Raw genomic sequence first — 18,630 nt, forward strand, 5'->3', positions numbered from 1 at the left:
TCCCTAACTAATTTTGAGTAGTGGATTTTAAGTCAAAGTGGAACATATTTTAATGAAATGTACCATAATAAAAACTATATTATAAATAAAAAAAAATATCCTTTGCTTCAACTAAACTATAAGAAAGAAATTACTCTTCAGGCATGTATGATCAACAAACCAATTTATCGCAAAATTGCTTGCTCGCAGAGGGTGAATTTCATTATAAATTCACTAATTTATGTATCACTTTTGGTTAGATAAATGACTAATAATTATTTAAAGCATAAAAATAAATGAGTATTTGTGGTTTTTATGTATGCCGAATTAATGACTTACCACAACAGAACAAAAATAACCAATATCTGAGATGTTAAATGTATGGAGAAACAACCCGACACTAGATTTGTGGATTTTTGAATTGAGTTTGCTGGAGTGATCTCAGAGAGGGAGGTTTATTTCGGGATGTATGGCACGAGGGTGTAGGCGTACATGAAGACTGCTGCGTGGGTTTCCCGGATGGAGCAGCGACGCCATCTTTACGCCAGTGCTACCGGTCGGTCTTCGGTTAAGCGGAGCGGCACAGTGCTGTTGCTGATCCACCAGTAGAAATCGCCGAGCAGCCGATAATCCTCCCTTTGCGCCGGGACGCCACGAACAGTCCCACTACCCGAGCACCATGGCAGAAAGAGAAAACCTAGTATACCAGGCGAAACTCGCCGAGCAAGCGGAGAGATATGACGGTAAGGCTCCGAATAACTAAGCAACAGCCATTGCAGAATGCCTGGCCCCTCTTCCCCCTCTGTCTCCCTGCGCAGGGGGCTTGGAGACGCAGGTAAAGCAGTTCACATGGATTTGTTGGGTGAGAGACAAAATGGCGGAGATTTCTTCAGCAGAATGAATCAGTAAAAAAACGTGTAAATGAGCCGATTTTAGCTCAAAGAGAAAGCGCATTTCGCTTGAAGAAACGCGTGCTCTGTCGCGTGTGCTAGTGTCTGGTTAAGATTTAGCTTACGTTAGGCGGTGGGCTAAGCTAGTCCCCCCCTGCCCCAGCTAGCGATAGTTAGCTAACGCTCGCTATCTAAAATGCTAAGTGGCTGGGCTAGCCTTTCTTCAGCCCCGACACGCGTCACGCCAAACCCCATTCAAATATGTAACAGTGCAGCAAACGTCCACACCCTGACAAACATAACTTTCGCCTCGCTCGACTCTGCAGTGTCTTACCCAACGAGCAGCAGCTCGAGTGGGGACATATATCCGAAAATTGTGCTACAGTTAATGCTAACGTACCGCCCCCACCAAGTGTTTTGGTCAGAGAAGCCCCCTTTCAGCCTGGCAAACCAGTGAAAGCCCGAAGGAAAACTTAGATTTGACTCGATTCTTCATATCGTGTTGGATGAAAGCCGAATTTAAAGGGCGACATTGCTTTTGATCAATCCGTGTAAAGCGACTAGCTCATGCTCTGCCAGGTGAGGCTGTTAGACGTGGAACAAAGCTGCATTCAAGTGTAAGATGTGAAGTTAGCTTTGCGTTTGTTTCAAGCAGGCTGACATTCAGTCTGCTGCTTTAGTGAGGCCAGCATCGCCTTCCGACTGCGAGGTGGCCTGTGTATTGATTGATGGATCCATCACCAATGGTGTCCAAGAATAGGCGGGGCAGGGGAGTATCGCTTCTATTTGATTGGTAGCCGAGCAGCAATCTCAGCCAGAAGTTTAGCTTGAGCCAACTTTTCTTTGTAGTTAATTGACTGGAAGTCCTCTTACCAAAGCAACGTTTATTTAGCTGTTCATTAGTCAATATGCAATTAATGTACAGTGTACTTCATTAGCCAACACAAAGAGGCCTTGAAGGGATAGTCTGGGTGTTTGGATGTGGTATGAGGTACTCATCCCTAGTCCAACGTATAGAGTCGATGACCGTAGGCTCTCCACCTGTGTGGAGAAGCAGCGCTGTAAACCTGACCCAACAGCAAGACGTATTTTAACCACCTAAAATAAGTCCCACCTAAAAAAACATATTTCTGTCTAAGTGTGCACTATGTTTTGAACATTTTTAGTGCTTTCGTTGGCGTCAAACAGCCTTTCCCTTTGGCACGGCATTCCCTCAACCATACAGTTCATATTCCAACGCACAAGTGGAATGTAGTGCCTTGGGAAAAAGCTGTCTGGCGGCAAAAATGTTCAAAACATAGCCTACACTGAAATGGATATATATTTTTTAGGTGGGACTTATTTTAGGTGGCTAAAATACGTCTTGCTGCTGGTTCAGTTTACAGCAGTACAATGTCCTGCTGCTTCTCCAGACAGGCGGAGAGCTGAAATACTGCAGGTAATACATTGACTAGGGATACGTACCTCATACACACTTCTTTGGCTCCATTATTAGTAAGTTGTTAGTATTTTCAATGTACAATAATGGATTTCACTATTGATCCATATTTTTTCTCCAATAAGTCATTTGGTGGAAGTGCCTGTGTATCATGTACATCATGATGCGACCAATGGCGTATTCTTGCAAGCAACATATTTGTGCAACCACAAATGGTTTCGAATGGAATCGGTTGCTCTTCTTCTAGTTTGAGTTAGCTGCTAACCGCTGCTAGCTGCTTTTAAAACACCCATTGGTGGGTCACACACATAACACGTCTTCAAAACACCACTGCCCCGTCCTGCCAGCTCACCCTCTTTATACAGATATTGATTACTACTACTACTACTGCCAATTTATAGGTGACAGGGACGGTAAATACAGCACACACGAATGCTATATTGGCTCTGAGCAGCAATGTAATGATTTATCTGTTACTGCTTTTCAATTAATATTCAATGACGCCACATTGAAGAAGGCTGCTTTATTATAGCATATGCTACGTAAAGTACAGGTGTAACTGTTGGCCCTAACATCCTTTTTCTAGGTTCTTGGTGTCCAAGTGAGTTTTGTAGGGTTGTGAAGTAGGAGTTATTTTGGGTGCCCCTGGTTCTTGAAGTTAAGTCCTTATTATTTTTCCAATTAACCGTGTTACATGACTTGTAGTTTGAGCACAACAAAGGTCCTGTGTGTAGGAAGTGGAATATAATATTCATGATTATGTTTTCACTGGTGTATAATCACCTGAAAGTAAGAATAGTGGTTTTCGTTAGAATGAAGCTTTTATATCTACTGAGGAAGCAGAAACTCCTCCACAGTTCACCATGTTTCTACAGTAGCCAACATCAGACAAACTGAACGACTCTAGAGGGTTTTTGCATTTTAATTGGCCATCGTAGGGTTGGGTTGGGTTGAGACGAGGGTTGTTCAGTTGATTGCTGCAACGTCACCTCCTGATGCCAGTAAATTTAACCTTTTAAGTGTGACTCTCAAGCTACATTTCTAGGATCATCCACTCATAGTAAAATACATGTTACATGTGCTGCTAACAGTGGGTGGAGTCCATGATACTTAATACAATTGATGGTAAATTCAGCAACTACTAAGCTGTTTTGAGGTTGCTGTCACTCTGAATCATAAGGCTCATTGGTATTGTAGTATTTAGAGTTGTCTATCAGGCAACAGTTACAGACAAAACATGATGTCTCAAGAACTAGGTTGAAATAATCCAAGCTGGTGACTGTAACCTAAAGCTATAATTGTCATACCTAGGAGAGGCCTGTATTGTTAGGTTCAGGAACACTGAAGACATTCCTAAAAGAAATGTGAACACAGAATGGGGGAAAAACAGGCCAGGAACCTGCTGCTCCTGCCTCTCCACATTGGGCCCCAGTTTGTTTCACCTCACAGCTGTATAGCTTTTAATGCTGAGAAAAATGTTTAAAAAGCACTGAGAGGTCATTCAGTTGGAGTGCAGGCTGGGCTGGAGGGTAAAGTGATCAAAGCAGCATAGTGCTCCTCCTGGCCTGCAACCATCTCGTATCGGGTTTCGCCAGCATGCTGCATAGAGCCCCGCTATTGGCTTCTGCAGATAACACCCTGTCTGTGAAGTTAAAAGCCGAATGATTGACACTGCTCTTACCTCCAGGCTAGCAGCTAGCTTTAGCATGGGAAGCGTGTCTCATCTGCAGCTTTTGCGTTTTCCTATTCAGCGTAATAATATATTGTTTCATATCTTCTTTTTATTATCCAGACATTATATTTAATGACCGTTCCAGAACCATTTTTAATCTATTTAGATGTTTATATTCCTGCAAGCCCTCGTTGAACTGCTCCTTGTTATTCGATTGAAGAGGCCCCATGTTGTGTCTGTTTTACAATAATCCCCAGGGAAACTGCTTGTTGTGATGATTAATAGCTCCTTCAAAGCAGAGTGTCAAATTGCATTCATTGCCATTTCATCCCTGCATTCATTCAGTTCGTTTTTCACACCACACCCTACTGACTCACCTTGAGGATCTGAAATGTAAAAGTAAAAGGAAGACACTGGCTCATTGTCCTGGCTCCGTTCCCACAATAGGTGTCCATAGGTGGTGAATCTCTGCATTAGAGGAGTTTATACTTGGGCAGTGTCCCAGGCACTCCATTAATAAAGTACTGAGGACGACAGAAACCTTTCAAGACTCTGCGCTGTGGTTTAAAGTCTTCGTTAATGGAAAGAATATGTGCTTATTTCCAATGAAGCAAATCAATGTATGTACCCCTTTCCCACAAAATGTTAATAATTATAATGGAGGAGGCAGCTTTAAGATCATCTTAGATTATCTTCACATTTACCTCCAGTGGATTAAACCAGGCAGATGTTTTTGTTTCATTTGCCAGATTTCTATCTTTGAGTTTCCTGCCTCTACCCCTGTACGACAGAGGTCATTTTGTTTAGTTAGTGGCGCTCAAAGTGTTGAAACATTTGACTGCAACATTTCTTCCCAGAAAAAGTGTCCCGATTAATCAGGACTGTGTACCAGTTTCAGTAATACAATCCTGGACGGTTTACATCCATGTTTACCATGGATTTGTAATGAGAATTGGTTACAGCGCCTGAAGTGGAGCCCCATTCGTTCTTATGAAAGCTGCTCAGTGGGAACTGGGAACTATTTGTCAATTATACAAGATCTGCTGTTTGTATGTACTGTAGCATATGGCGGCACAGGCTTGTACTGAACTCGTGTGGAAAAAGACAGCACCACACACGTTTTACTGGAGCCTGGTAATAATAACAAGTTACCACCATGTATTATTTCCAGGCACTGGTAAATTCAAGGGAAAAATAATGGACTTTTTTTTTCTTCAGACAAAACCATAGGCGCATGAACTATTTTAATATTTCTAATATAATGGCTATTCGAAAAACCTATTTCTACTGCTCAGTGGCGCATGAGCCCAAAAAAGTTAAACTTCCCAGTTATAAAAGTGCCTGGATCTTCCACTTTATGGGGCCCATAGAGCATGAGGACCAGAGACTTCCGGTTTAGCCTCCAGCTAACTTGAGTGGAGATGAAATAAGACATTCCGAGAGGCGCGTTGCAACGTGGGTATTGGAGGATGGGGGAAAAGAGAGGAACAGTTGGGTGTCATCAGCATAACAATGGTAAAAGAATCCATCTGATGTGATTGCACAGCCTAGTGATCTAGTGTATAGTGAAAACAGAAGTGGTCCTAGTACTGAGCCTTGAGGGACACCAGTTTCCAGAAAGCAGAGTTTGGACATGGAGCCATTCAATGTGACCTGAAAGGTGCGATTTGTCAGGTTTGATGTGAACCAGGTTAGAGCAGAGTCAGCGATACCAAGTTTGGCCAGAGTGGAGAGGAGGATGTTGTGGTTGACTGTCAAACGCAGAGGATAAGTTGAGGAGAATGAGGACTGACAAGTGAGACGAGGCTCTGGCGGCACAGTCCTGAAGACAGTTGGTTTTAAACGGCACGTTCCAGGGTTTTAGAGAGGAATGAAAGAAGAGATACAGGTCTGTAGTTGCAGATGTCAGCTGAGTCTAGGGTGGGTTTCTTTAGGAGTCACCAGCACTATTAGATCTTGGCACAACAAGCATGCTGCATGCTTATTGTGCCACTGACACTGGCGAGATTAACTCCTAAGTTATTAAAGTTTGGTATCGAATGACAAGACATTTTTCAATTCTTTATAGTATCGAGGCAATTCGGTCAGTAACATTACCCAGTCTCACTGTAGTCAAACTAGAAGGCAACAGTTTTGCCACTATGAAAATTGTCTTCAAAGCCTGACTCTCTTTCTGGAGGCTTGAAAGAGCCTTAGCTTGCGGACTTCTTCTTTGTTGGCACAATGCTGCATATCTTGGCACACTATTGCCACCTGCAAATCAGAAGAACAGTTTGAAACCAGGAGAACGTATTGCATCACCTGCTGCAAGAAATCAAAAACTCCACGGGGTTTTAAAAAAAAAAGAAATGTTGGTTATTAATGAAATGTTACGAACATATCTACTACCTGCAAAAATAAACTTGTCAATACTTTCTGTAGTCACATCTATGATCAGCAACTAATTATTGGCCATTTGAAACACTAGTGCAACTAAATACTGACTGTCCTAGTTGAAGTTACCTATGAGGTCGGACCGGCCCTTGTATTTCAGGCCAAACAGGTAAAAAGAGAGATAAAAAGCCCAGTCAACCAGTCAAGTGTCTGTTCTTTGCTTGGGGCGAGGGGTAAATTAAAAGGTAGTTTAAAGGTACATAAGGTCAGGGGTAAAGAATGGTATCAACTGTCAAGAGGGCCCGAGGCATTTATGACTGTACAGCCAGAGCCCAACTACAGGGCTTGATGATAGGTCATTTAACACTCGTACTGTGCTGCCACTGGAATGCTCACCCAATGTTTGACACGTTTCACCATGTGTATTGATGAATGTACTGTACTGCGTTTAAAAATAAACTCCCTACTCTCCGGCAGGGGTCTTCATAGGTTCATTTCATTTAGCAAAAATCCTTTCAGAACTAAATTCATTGTTTAAAAAATAACCAAATCCAAATTAGGGCTGCAACTATCACTTCTTTTCTTTATCGATAAATCAGGCGATTCTTTTCCTGATTAATCAATTAATCATTTAGTCTGTAGAATATCGAAAAAAATATCGAAAAATGCTTATCACAATTTCCCAGAGCCCAAAGTGACGTCTTGAGATGGCTTCTTTTGTCCAACCAACAGTCCAAAACCCAAAGACTCCCCTTATATGACAAAGAACGGCAGCAAATCCTGCTAAAACACTCAAAACAAAAGCATTTCTGTACAGCAGTTTGGCATATTTGCTGTCCCACATGCCGATATCAATCTATCTGTGATAGGCTAAAACGAGCTAATAATAGAAAACATGCCAATGAATTAGTTACGCTCTAAATGCAAGGACTTGATGGTGTCTTTTTTCTTGGTTTTGACAGAGCTTACTAAGAGGACAATTCTTACTTTGTCTTGTGTTTTGTCACAGAGGGGCTGAATTGGATATTAACATAAGAAAGACTGACAATGAGACATGAACAACAACCTCCATGTGGCCAAACTTTGTTCTCAGTCTTCCAGTACTTTTTGTACTGGGGGGGACGGGTACTTGAGAAGCCCATGCCTAATGTTGTTTGTTCCCGTGTCTTTACAGAAATGGTGGAGTCGATGAAGAAGGTGGCCAGTATGGACGTCGAGCTCACAGTGGAGGAGAGGAACCTGCTGTCAGTAGCGTACAAGAACGTGATCGGGGCCAGAAGAGCTTCCTGGAGGATAATCAGCAGCCTCGAACAGAAAGAAGAAAGCAAAGGCGACAAAGAAGACAAACTAAAGATGATCCGAGAATACAGGAAAACGGTCAGAACCTATCACACCTAACTGGTTAACTGATTGCAGTATTATAGGTTTCATCATGTTTATTGAAAACAGTCTAAATAAACTACTTAAGAGACAAAATTTGACAAGAACAATACGTTAAAAAAAAAGTACATTATCTGTACAAGTTGTTGAGATGTTTATTTCTTCTTTTGTGATTTTTGACCACCTTGAAAGCTGCAGCAGCCCATGTTCTGCCGACTTTAAAGGGAAAAGTATTGGAGAAACAGAATGGCACAGCTGTGGTCCCGCTGCACTGATGTCCATAACAGATTCCAACAAAACATTAGAAGTCCTCTGTCCTGTCACAGATTATCTTCCACTACTTCATAGAGCAAATATCTCTGGCTTTTAATGCTCAAGAAGTTCTGAATTGGACACCGTAATGAAAAATCCAAACCCAGTGGACTGAAGTCGAACTGATTTGAAGTTGCTACCTGCTTTTGTGATTTCACAGAGATGAGTGCAGTTGTACTCAGGTAATCGAATTTCCATATCCAGTAGGCAACATGCCAGAGATGCTTTACCCCTTTCTGGCAGAACTTGTTAAGCTCTCCTCCACTCTGAGGGGAAATTGTGTGATTTCACAGCCCAACAGCACTTGTCTGAGTGAAATAATGAGGGAGGCAGCAACCACGAATCAACTTTAAATCACTTTATCTGCTGCAGAGAACCTCCCAGTCACTGGCGGCACCACTGAGTGCAATGCAGCACAGCAGCCTTAAGTCATGTAATGCGGGGGAGGGAAAGCTTTATATGACTTTGTGTGTGTTGGAGCGTGGGTAAAATCCATTATCCTACATACTGGCATAATTGCTGAGAATTTGTGTTAAGACCTAGTAGAGTCTTTATTGTAAGATTTAGTGGATATAGGACTTTGAGTATTAAATGCCCAAACTAACGAGGGCTAGTAATTAATATCATTTGACGGCTCTGTGCTTGTCATCACCGTGCCTCTTCTTTTTAAATGACCTTTGTGGCACTTAAAATAGATGTCTGGAGATATAAGGTGCTCTTGAATGCACCATGAATTCCCCATTGGCATCCGCGCATGTTGCCTCACAAAGGAATCCTGGTTTCAGAGTTTATGTGATGCAGCTGAACGCATTACGAAGTCCCTGTACCAGTTACCAAGTAACACAGAGGCTAAAGTTCACTGGGGTTAGGGTTTTCTTTTTTAAATGAATTCATGCCAGTCACGACTCAGACATGATTTTTTTACTACTGATATATCAAGAACATTTTTGATCAGGCAGCTGTAAGTTTTGTGTGAGCACACAGACCATTGACAGCAGCGTTGATGTGTTTTGATCTGCAGGTTGAGACGGAGCTGAAATCAATCTGCAACGACATTCTGGATGTACTGGACAAGCACCTCATCTTAGCTGCAACCACGGGAGAGTCTAAGGTTTTCTACTACAAAATGTAAGTATCTACTAAACGTGTAACAGTTGACATGTTAAACACGGGTACAGTCTGATTTGATGAGTCATCAGTCGAAGGAGTAACGTTATTATTTTCCTGTTTTGTTTCCCGACATCAGTAACATTCCCAAGGCTATTAAACAAAGTCTACGGGTTCTTGACTTGCTGTTGGCTGGCATGAACGGGATTTTCTATTTACAAACTGGGAAATACAGTAGAACAGGTTTCTCCCTTGTTTAATTAGACTGCAGATTGCCACGAACCTCTGTTCCTCCTGGCAGTTAATTATTATATGCATGTGTCTGTCTGAGCTGCTTCCTGTTAGATTTACAGTGCAGTCATTGGATCCAGAGTCTAACCCAAACCGAGACATTAAGTATTCCTGTTTGCTAAAGAAACCTGTCCGTTTATCACTAAATTAAAACAAAACAAAACAAAACAAAACAAAAACATGCTGGTCGTTGCCAATTGGAGGTTTTCAGCCAAATATAAACAAAGTAAAACAATATGAAATTGTGTTGTCCTTATACAACCTGTTTGTTTATTCAGTCAGGAAAACAAAGTTTGTTTATTTAGTTTGTTTAGGCATAAAAAAATCAGTCATTAAAGTTTCTTCCCCAAGGCTACATTGTGCTGCTTAATCAGTTTTAATTGTGTATGGTTTCAGCAGAATTTGAGAGTTTTGAATATTCTGTGTTATTCCAGTAACACAGAGCTTTGTCTTATTTTAAAATGTTCAGTGAGACTCTGGACTGATGATGTGTTTGTTTCATCATGTGTGAAATCTGTCATTCCCTCTGCTCAGGAAGGGAGATTACCACAGGTACCTGGCAGAGTTCGCCACAGGCAACGACAGGAAGGAGGCAGCAGAGAACAGTTTGGTCGCGTACAAAGCTGCTAGCGACATCGCCTTGACCGAACTCCCTCCAACGCACCCCATTCGCCTGGGACTGGCCCTTAACTTCTCCGTTTTCTATTATGAAATCCTCAACTCGCCAGACCGTGCTTGCAAGTATGTGTGATTTTTCTTTGTCTTTGTCACAAAAACTTTCTAGGGGTGTCCTAACTCTTTTAAGGCCCTGATTTGATTCAGCTTTTGACTTAAAGGTCACATTTTTTCAGCTTTGACTATCATTTACATTTTCACGTTCTTTAAAAAGAGAGAGGTATTTTACAACAACAGATTGACTTCATCCTGAGTTAAACACAAAATACCTCTGTTCAGGGATTCAACAATAAACAACAAATGATTTTAATTAATTTTTTTTACGGAGTTGTTTCCATTCTGCCCAAACAAATCAACAAGGGATCTCTGAAAAAGAAAATAAACCCAACGTCTCCAACACCGGTGGGTTTTTGTGCACACAGGATTAAGTGTCTGGAAGTGTAGCTGCAGGCTACCTGTAAGCCAGGTGTGTCGTCTTTTAAAGGGTTTTTTCCCCTTCAGACACGCACAAGTAGGCGAGGGTGGAAAATACAGAGAGAATCATTGATCCTGCTTTTGATTCGAAATTCAAAGCTCATTTTGATTATTTTTTTAAATTAGAATCAAAATTGTGACACCCCTGTTTGTTATTGTTGATTTAAACAGGTTGACTTGATTATTGAAAGGAGTTATTTTAATTAAGATGAGTGTTCTTGAATATGTTGGAGAGAGCATAAAAAGTAAGGGAATAAAAACTCGCTGTGGGTTTTAAAACCCTCAAATATCAGAAATCTAAGATGATACGGCATCACATAACTGATAAAGGTGTGGCATCTGCAGTGTTGTCCTTGGCAGATTTTTCATTCTTTGGGTTGTTTGGCAGCCTAGTTTTGTTTGTATCATAGAGGCAGTGTGTCACAGAGTGTCACAGTGCTCACAGTGCCAGCATTGTGGAGATTTATTACTTAAATCTGCAGCTCTACTCACCTTTTTTAGCCTCTTTTTTTGTTTTATGGCCTGCACATCTACTGTCATTGCAGGAATAAATATTGGATTAATGTTATTTCTGCCCCCTAGAGGCCAAACACCCATGAATGCCCCTTTCAGTGCATTAGAAAAAGTCCTGTGCAACTATCGCAGTGGGCCATTTTTGTCCACTTTGGTAAATTACATCCACATGTTTTTTCAAAAAAAAGGAAACTTTTCCTCTTTAGATGTGGATCAAATCCCACATGAAAAGAAACAGTGTGTTCCAGCTGTTGGCTGATGAGGCTGCAGAATGTTGGCTAAATGATTCGCAGGAACCTGGCAACTTGAAAACAGTCCTGAAAGGGAGCAGCTTAATTTCCATCGCGGCACATGACCTCACCGCCTCTGCTGTGGAGCCGTTAACAGACACAAAAACACAAGACTGCTCATGGAGAAAATGAATATATAGAACAGATACTATCGTGCCGCTCTATGTAACTGTGTTGTCTCCTATCCTCTCTGCTGACAGGTTGGCGAAGGAGGCGTTTGACAATGCCATTGCAGAACTGGATACGCTGAGCGAGGAAAGCTATAAGGACTCAACACTTATCATGCAGTTGCTACGTGACAACTTGACACTATGGACCTCAGACGTGCAGGGAGATGGTGAGAGAGACGTTCCTTTATTCTCAAGGCTTTTTCCTTTTATCGGTTATAGTTGTTTACTAGTATTATCTCTGATTTCTGGGTAATGCTGACTGATAAATGAACATCATTTATGTCTTTGGTAGAGGCTTCTTGTACACTCATGACGAAAATGAAAACTATGAGGACTGAATTAATGATCGTGTGCCAAGAAGATTTCTGATATATTCTTAAAAACCTTCTAGAAAACAGGGAATAACTACCTAACTTCTTCCCTAACAGCACAGTGGTTTCTCTCCCTCTTTTCGACTCACTCATCTCTAATCATCTCTCATCTCTCCTGTAGAGTCTTAAGGACAGCCTTCTTCCTTCACTCTTCCTCCATTGTAAAAGTGTATTTTGTAAGTCCTTCCTCCTGGCGTTGGCTTTTTCACCTCCAGCTCTCACTCCTGTCTCACCGGCCTAACCTCCCTCACTAACCTCCTCACATTACAACGTCCAGCCTTGTTGAATGTTTTGGGGTTCAGAGGATGCGGGTCCAGCTGCCCACGATGTAGCACTATGAATTACCATGACCTGGATGACTGAGAACTTCATCAACATATATAAATAATCGTATATTTTTCACCTGTACTTCACCTTTTACTGCACAAGTGGATCTTGAGTGCTGTGAGTTTCAGTGTCTTCAGGGTGTCCGCAAGTCAGCAACAGTAAAATTCATGCCAGGTTGTTTACATCTCAACAAAAGGTTACACAATACTGTCCAACGGAGAGAAGTCCTGATTTGACAAAAACCTCAGCAGCGCAGGTCGTGCCTCTACCTCATGAAAACTTTAATATTAGGCCTTTTACATCCAGTATGAGAGGAGATTCAGCAGCGAGGAAACTTATTTCTCAAAACAAATTTGTTCAGAAACAAATTTTAGTGGGCTGCTAATGTCTCGTATTAGATAAATGGTTGTGATTGGCCGGTCATAAGCTAATACAGATAGAAATCTGTCTGAACTGGAGGAGCAGATAAAACATGAGCGTACGTTTTCTTGCTCATGTTGTGACCCTCCAACTTGTTCTGTTAAGAAAATATTAAGACTTTTATTATTTTAGTTTTCTGAGTTATTAATTGCCGATATGATTTTACTTTAGGGTATTGTATGCCTGTATTAGTCAGAGAGACGACAGAGTGAGATGTGCAACAAAAATCCCCGACCCAACATGAATCAGGGACGTTTTGGTACGTGGTCACCGCCCTGACCTGCCGGACACTAGGACGCCTCAGCTCATATGTTTATTTCTTACTCCGGAGGTTCAGGTTTCACTTCAGCTCTCTATAAAAAAAACTTCATCATCACCTTTTATTAGAAAAACGTGGGCAGAAACACGAGTGATGAGTCTCCACTATGATGGATGAAGGTTTAAATCCATCCTTTATAGAGTGAAATAACTTGCGGACACCCTGCTCCTTCACCGTGCACGTGAGCACCACTGAACACAGCCCACCGGGGCGTTGCAGCACAGTTTGGAAACCTGTGAATGCAGCTTCTTGAAGTGTGATATAACAGACAAACTGCAGTCACAGCATGTGAGGCTGCTGCTCTATCTCCTGTGGCTTTCTCACATCCCAGTTAGCCGTGGTGCTAATGAGCGCCGTTACAGTTTCTATTTTAATCATGATGGATTCTCCAGCCTTTTGTTATTTGTGCCTCTTAATTCTTCATTACACGGATGGCTGTGCTGTCTCTATGGTAACCTTTCTAAGCAACCAGTCGTACAGGTTCACAAGGCATTTACCCCCGTCAGTAAATCTGACTGGCTCGTTGCGAAGGCGCTGTGGATTAACTCTTGCTCACTGGACTGCATGTTGACACTATACTTGAACATGTTTTGGGTTGTTTAGAGCATGATGGACTGATGTCTGACATTTCTGAGCTGATCCCAGTAATTTACTGACGTTAGGGTTGGTAGGAGTTTAAGTATAGCGGCACAGTGTGCTCAACTCTGTTTTAGTACATCATAACAAGACACGAGCACTCCAGCACCTGTGGAGCCGAAGCTAATCGGCTAACCTGGGGCTCCTGCGAACTCCTGTCTCACAAACCTTAGTGAAAATATTAAAGCTGAAACAATTAGTTCACTGGAAAATTAAAGAAACCCTTCCCACAAATTGCAGACGTGGCTGTTTGAATATTTACAAGTTCAACTTTAAATAATTTTTCACCCATGATTTTACTTCAAGAAATTCATGACATGAATTGGGAAAAATTCTGGATGAGTTGGTATGAAGTACTGAAGCCCCGAAGGCAAGTGAAGATTTCCCATCATTCATTTTCAGGTTGGATCTAAATGGTTTTCTCTCCTGTGGTTATGACTTGAGAACTGGTGGGAAAGAGGTTTTGGAAAAAATGGAAAGACAAAAAATGTTTCTACTTACATTTTTTCCCGCACCAGTTCTCAAGTCATAAACACAGGAGAGAAAACCATTTAGATCTGACTTGAAAATGGATCATCAGGGGAAAAACTCTTCACTTGCCCCTCAGGGCTTCTGTAATGAAATGTTCAAAACGAAATCATTGAAACACTTGTTGTGTTGTAAAGTGGTAAAATATTGAATCTGTGGACCACTTGTTGAATATCAGACTCTGTTGTAAAGCGTGAACAGACTCGTCTACCTGTAATTCAGCTCATTTGGTGAATAAGTGTTTATGACACGATAATAGAAATAAAACATTAACTGTATTTTACCGACTACGAGCCGCCAGCCCTCAATTATAGCGAGAGAAATAGATTTACTGTCATCTGAAATAAAGTTTGTCTCCTGTTCGACCTTGTGGAAGCGCTCAGCCACATTTAGCCGCCTTTTGAAAATCTCTAATTGAGGTTTGATTGTTTGATGTTTGTGTCGTTCTCTCAGGTGAAGAACAGAACAAAGAAGCACTGCAAGATGCGGAGGAAGAGACCCAGTGAGACTGAACAACACAAGACAAGCCCTCCTCCTCCTCCTCCTCCTCCTCCTCCTCCTCCTCCTCCTCTCTTATTTCTCTCCTCCCAGCACTAGCTCCTGTCCCCAGCCACAGTTTTCAACTGGGTTTATACCGCAGCCCACTCTCTTACCTTTCTCTACCCTTTCCTCCATTTCCCCCCATCTGTCTCACCTTTTCTCCTCGTATGCACGTCATCTCCCGACCCTCCCCGTCTTGTCCCGCTCGGGTCTTCATTTCCACTCCCAGGGGTTTTACCTTCTTTTTTTTTTTTCTTTTTTTTTGCAAGCCTGTACCCTTTAAGGTTCATGTCCTCTTTTACTGTTTTTATTTTGCTTTACGTTGCTGTATCATCTGTTGCCAAGTACGCTTGCCTGTATTTGTTAACACACATATGCAAGGGTTTATTTAAAAGACAATACGTTGCTGTTCAACTTTTTCCTGTATATGTGTGTTTATGAACAATATATATTGTCCATGCTTCTGTCGGTCAGTTTTGAAACATTTTCAGTTTGCAAATTGAGGAAACACAGCAGTGTCGGAAGGTTTAAAGGGATGCGTTAAAGCTTTTAGGAAGAACTAAGTGCCCTCTTTACTTTGTGGTTACCAAACCTGCTCCTTCCACACATTAATACGTTTTTTTTTTGGTTTTGTTTTTTTTAAATGACAAAAAGCAGAATGTCCCCCTTCTCCGAGCATCACTCTGACCTCTATTCTTGTCCACTCTCGGACCAAGTATTGTGCTGCGAGGCTGTAGCGCTCTTGCTAATGGCAGATAGTTAGGTAATGGCTTTTTAGCAGACAAACCGTGCGTATGTGTGTGCGTGGGAGGGGAATGCTCAACACTCTTGATTGTAACGTAATGCAGTTTTGCATTGGCACTATATTGAGAAAAAGAAAAAAAAAGTTTGGGAAATAGAGGCCTGCTGTATCTTTACTCCCCTGACTCTTTCAGGTTTTTTCCTCATCTCAACTCTGTCTCTTTCCTCTCATTTCCTCTCTTCCTTCTGTTCAGTATGTGTAACGTGAATCTGATTTGTACTACTGGATGTTCTCACCGGAGCCACAAGTACCATCTGTATTCTTACTGAAACACAGCATGGAATTAACATTAAACTTCAAATTGAAAAATGTTAAACTCGCCTGTGTCGGAGGTTTTCTTTTCCTGTTGTGAAGGCTTGTTTTTTAATGTGATGTTTTAACCACTAGAGGGCAGTGCAGACTCGCAGCAGAAGAAGGATCCCTGCATGTAGCTGAGATTGACTGCAGTGATTTAAGGCTTCTACTGGCAGTGTTGGAAGAAGTACTCGGAAATATAAATACACTTAGAAGTAAAAGTTCTCAATTCAAAATCCGACTTAACTTAAAGTAGAAGAAGTGAAAGTAGTCTTCACTCTTTGAGGCCTCTGATTGATCGTTATTGATACTGATGCATTAGTGTAAAGAGCAGTTTACTGTTGAAGTTTTGCCAGGATAATTTTTCAGAGTTCTGTATTTTCTTTTTTATCTGTGAAAACCCAAAATGCATTTTTTATTTAGAAGAATTTTTTTTCATGAGTGAATTTTAAAATTTTTTCACAAGTGAAACGGTGAATTAGAAAAAATGTTTTTAAGAGTGGGTTTTTATTTTCTTTTAGCAGGAAACTTTTTTTTTTTCCATGTGTGCAACTGAGTGAAAAAGTATTTTGTAAGGCTTCTTGAATGAAAGTTTCCTCAGATCAGGTGTAGGAAGGACAAAGTTTCCCACAGCAGCTGTACGTCCCCCTGCTGGAGCTCCCTGGTAACTACTGCTGGTGTTAAAAAGGCATTTTGAAAATAAAACATAAGAAAACAAAAGTTCTGTACTCTGACTGCTGCAGCTGACAGTAATCATAAACTATGATGCAACATGAAAAGGCTCATTTATCAGAATGAGGCCATTAAATGTTACTGTTGATCTGACTTGATGATAATACACAGTATTCCAGCTGTGACACTGAAGGCACCAACACCTTCTCCATTTAAAACATGAGGTTGTTGTGCACTTCAGCCTCTTGTGGTCAAAATGAGTCTTACAAAAAAATCTCCTGACAAACTTTTTTCTTTCAGGTCTAGACATGGAAAAAGAAAATGTCCAGAAAATGTTTTCAAGTGCAATTTTTTTATTCTGGAATATTTTTTCCCACTTCTGAGTGAAAAATTTGTTTTGGGGGGAGATTTTCTCCCCAAAAATAGTTTCTTCTCTCCTTTTCTGGAGAGAATTTTTTTTCATGTTTTCACTCAGTTACACGGATCCAAAAAAAAAATTATCCGGTACAAAATATTTTCCTCACTTTGATTGAGACATGGAAAAAAAAATGTGTTCCTTAGACATGAAATGTTGATTTCACAAATATGAAAAAAAATTCATGTGAACATTTCTGGAGAATTATTTTTCTATTCTACTTATTTTTTTAAGTTTTTTTTTTTTACAAGAATTTTCCATGTGAAACCGAGCAAAATAAATTTACTTCTTGGAAAAAAATTAATATTTTTTTTAGTTTAGTTAAGTCAATTTTCCAGGATTAGACATGTGGCTGAAAAACTTTCTTGTGAGTCAAGAAGAAAATTTCAGAAGAATTTTTCAGGAGAAATGTTTTTTTCATTTTTTTCACACATTAAAAAAAAAAAAAAAAAACCTTCAGTGAGAAAAACATTTTTCCTGAAAAAAAAAAGTTTTCACACAGATTTTTTTTTCTGAGAATCTTTTCATGTGAAACCGAGGGGAAAAATAAATTCACTTGGAATAAATATTAAGGATCTTAGAAAAAGATTATTAGAAAAACTTTATTCTGGCCCAGATAATCTTTCTTAGACATGTGGCGGAAACTTCTTTTTTTTTCATACATTGAAAAAAACATCTGAAGAGAAAAATTCAGTTTTACACAGAACCCAAAATAATTCTCCTGAAACCGTGTGGTAAAGAGTTTTTCAGGAAAAAAAACAAAAACTTCACTGAAAATTCAAAATTCTACTGAAAATGTTTTTTTCACATTCACATTTTTTGAAAAGAAAGCACAAAAAAAAAGTTTTCACTTGAAAAAAAATTAAGGAACTTCCTGGCAAAACTTTATTTTCCACCAGTTCTCAAGTCATAAACACAGGAGAGAAAACACTTGAGATCAGACTTCTGCAGACATCACCTTTTATATTCCACACATTTTTCTTTCTTTTCTAAACCTGGCACCTACATTGCCCACAATGCAACTTTGCCGCTGAGTGACATCACTGGAGCCAATAAATCAGATTACATGCAGCTTCTTCTGCTGTTTCCACATATGCAGGAGAACTCCTTAAAACCTGTAAACTCTCTTTAATGTGTAAATTTGGTGAAGTTACCCTTTAACGCTCAAGTCTTAATATGTAAACACAGTTTCTGGTCTGTGGAGCTACGAGCACTTTGTATTGGAGGACGTGCTCCCTGTGGTTTGACCTTAATGATGGAGGTGGAACAGGAGCGGGGCTTTGTTATGATCGTGGTCATTAAAGACCACATGGTGACACGCTGCAGTGTTTCACATCTGGCAAGGTCAAAGCTGACCGCACACTTTCTGTCCTCATGTCCACTTTATCTCCTCATTACTGGTCTGCTCCTCTCTCTTATCCCTCTGCCTTCACTTTCATACATTCACTTATTAAATGAGTATTATTAAATTTCTCCAAGGGACCAACGCAGACTGATCTTCATTGTCGAAATGTTTTGCTAGCAGGACATAAACACGACGGCCCAGAGACGTGTTTCTGCAAACAAATAAAAACATTTCTACGTTACGTGTCATGTCGTGTTTAGATTACATGTGTATGAGCTGACTTTCATTACAGGAGGTAGAGATAAAAACAGATATATAGACAAGTCGCCGGTACATTTCCCAGCTGTATTAGTGGCAACCAAACCAGATATTCTTGACAAGAAGTAAGGGAATTTCC

At 40.7% G+C, this 18,630-nt stretch overlaps 1 protein-coding gene across 2 annotated transcripts; it reads left to right on the forward strand.

Moving 5' to 3' along the window:
* Positions 1-499: 499 nt before the first annotated feature.
* On the forward strand, positions 500-15,823 carry LOC311269697 (14-3-3 protein epsilon). 2 transcript variants are annotated; one of them, XM_084374037.1, is made up of 7 exons: positions 500-722; positions 7,527-7,729; positions 9,066-9,172; positions 9,977-10,183; positions 11,595-11,731; positions 12,057-12,111; positions 14,619-15,823. In XM_084374037.1, exons 1-6 carry the CDS (start codon positions 659-661, stop codon positions 12,062-12,064), a joined length of 726 nt encoding a protein of 241 aa, XP_084230163.1. In that variant the 5' UTR covers positions 500-658; the 3' UTR covers positions 12,065-12,111; positions 14,619-15,823. The 2 variants fall into 2 exon arrangements, with proteins under 2 accessions (XP_084230163.1, XP_084230162.1); XM_084374036.1 differs by lacking the exon at positions 12,057-12,111 and having other exon boundaries at positions 501-722.
* Positions 15,824-18,630: the final 2,807 nt, after the last annotated feature.

Source organism: Pagrus pagrus, assembly GCF_965226575.1.
Source record: "Pagrus pagrus genome assembly, chromosome: 14".
Lineage (NCBI taxonomy): Eukaryota > Metazoa > Chordata > Actinopteri > Spariformes > Sparidae > Pagrus > Pagrus pagrus.

Coding starts and splice junctions, on each gene's coding strand:
- LOC311269697 (XM_084374036.1), top strand. CDS start 659: ATGGCAGAAAGAGAAAACCTAGTATACCAGGCGAAACTCGCCGAGCAA. Junction 7,730..9,065: donor TCCGAGAATACAGGAAAACG/GTCAGAACCTAT, acceptor TTTGATCTGCAG/GTTGAGACGGAGCTGAAATC. Junction 9,173..9,976: donor AAGGTTTTCTACTACAAAAT/GTAAGTATCTAC, acceptor CCCTCTGCTCAG/GAAGGGAGATTACCACAGGT.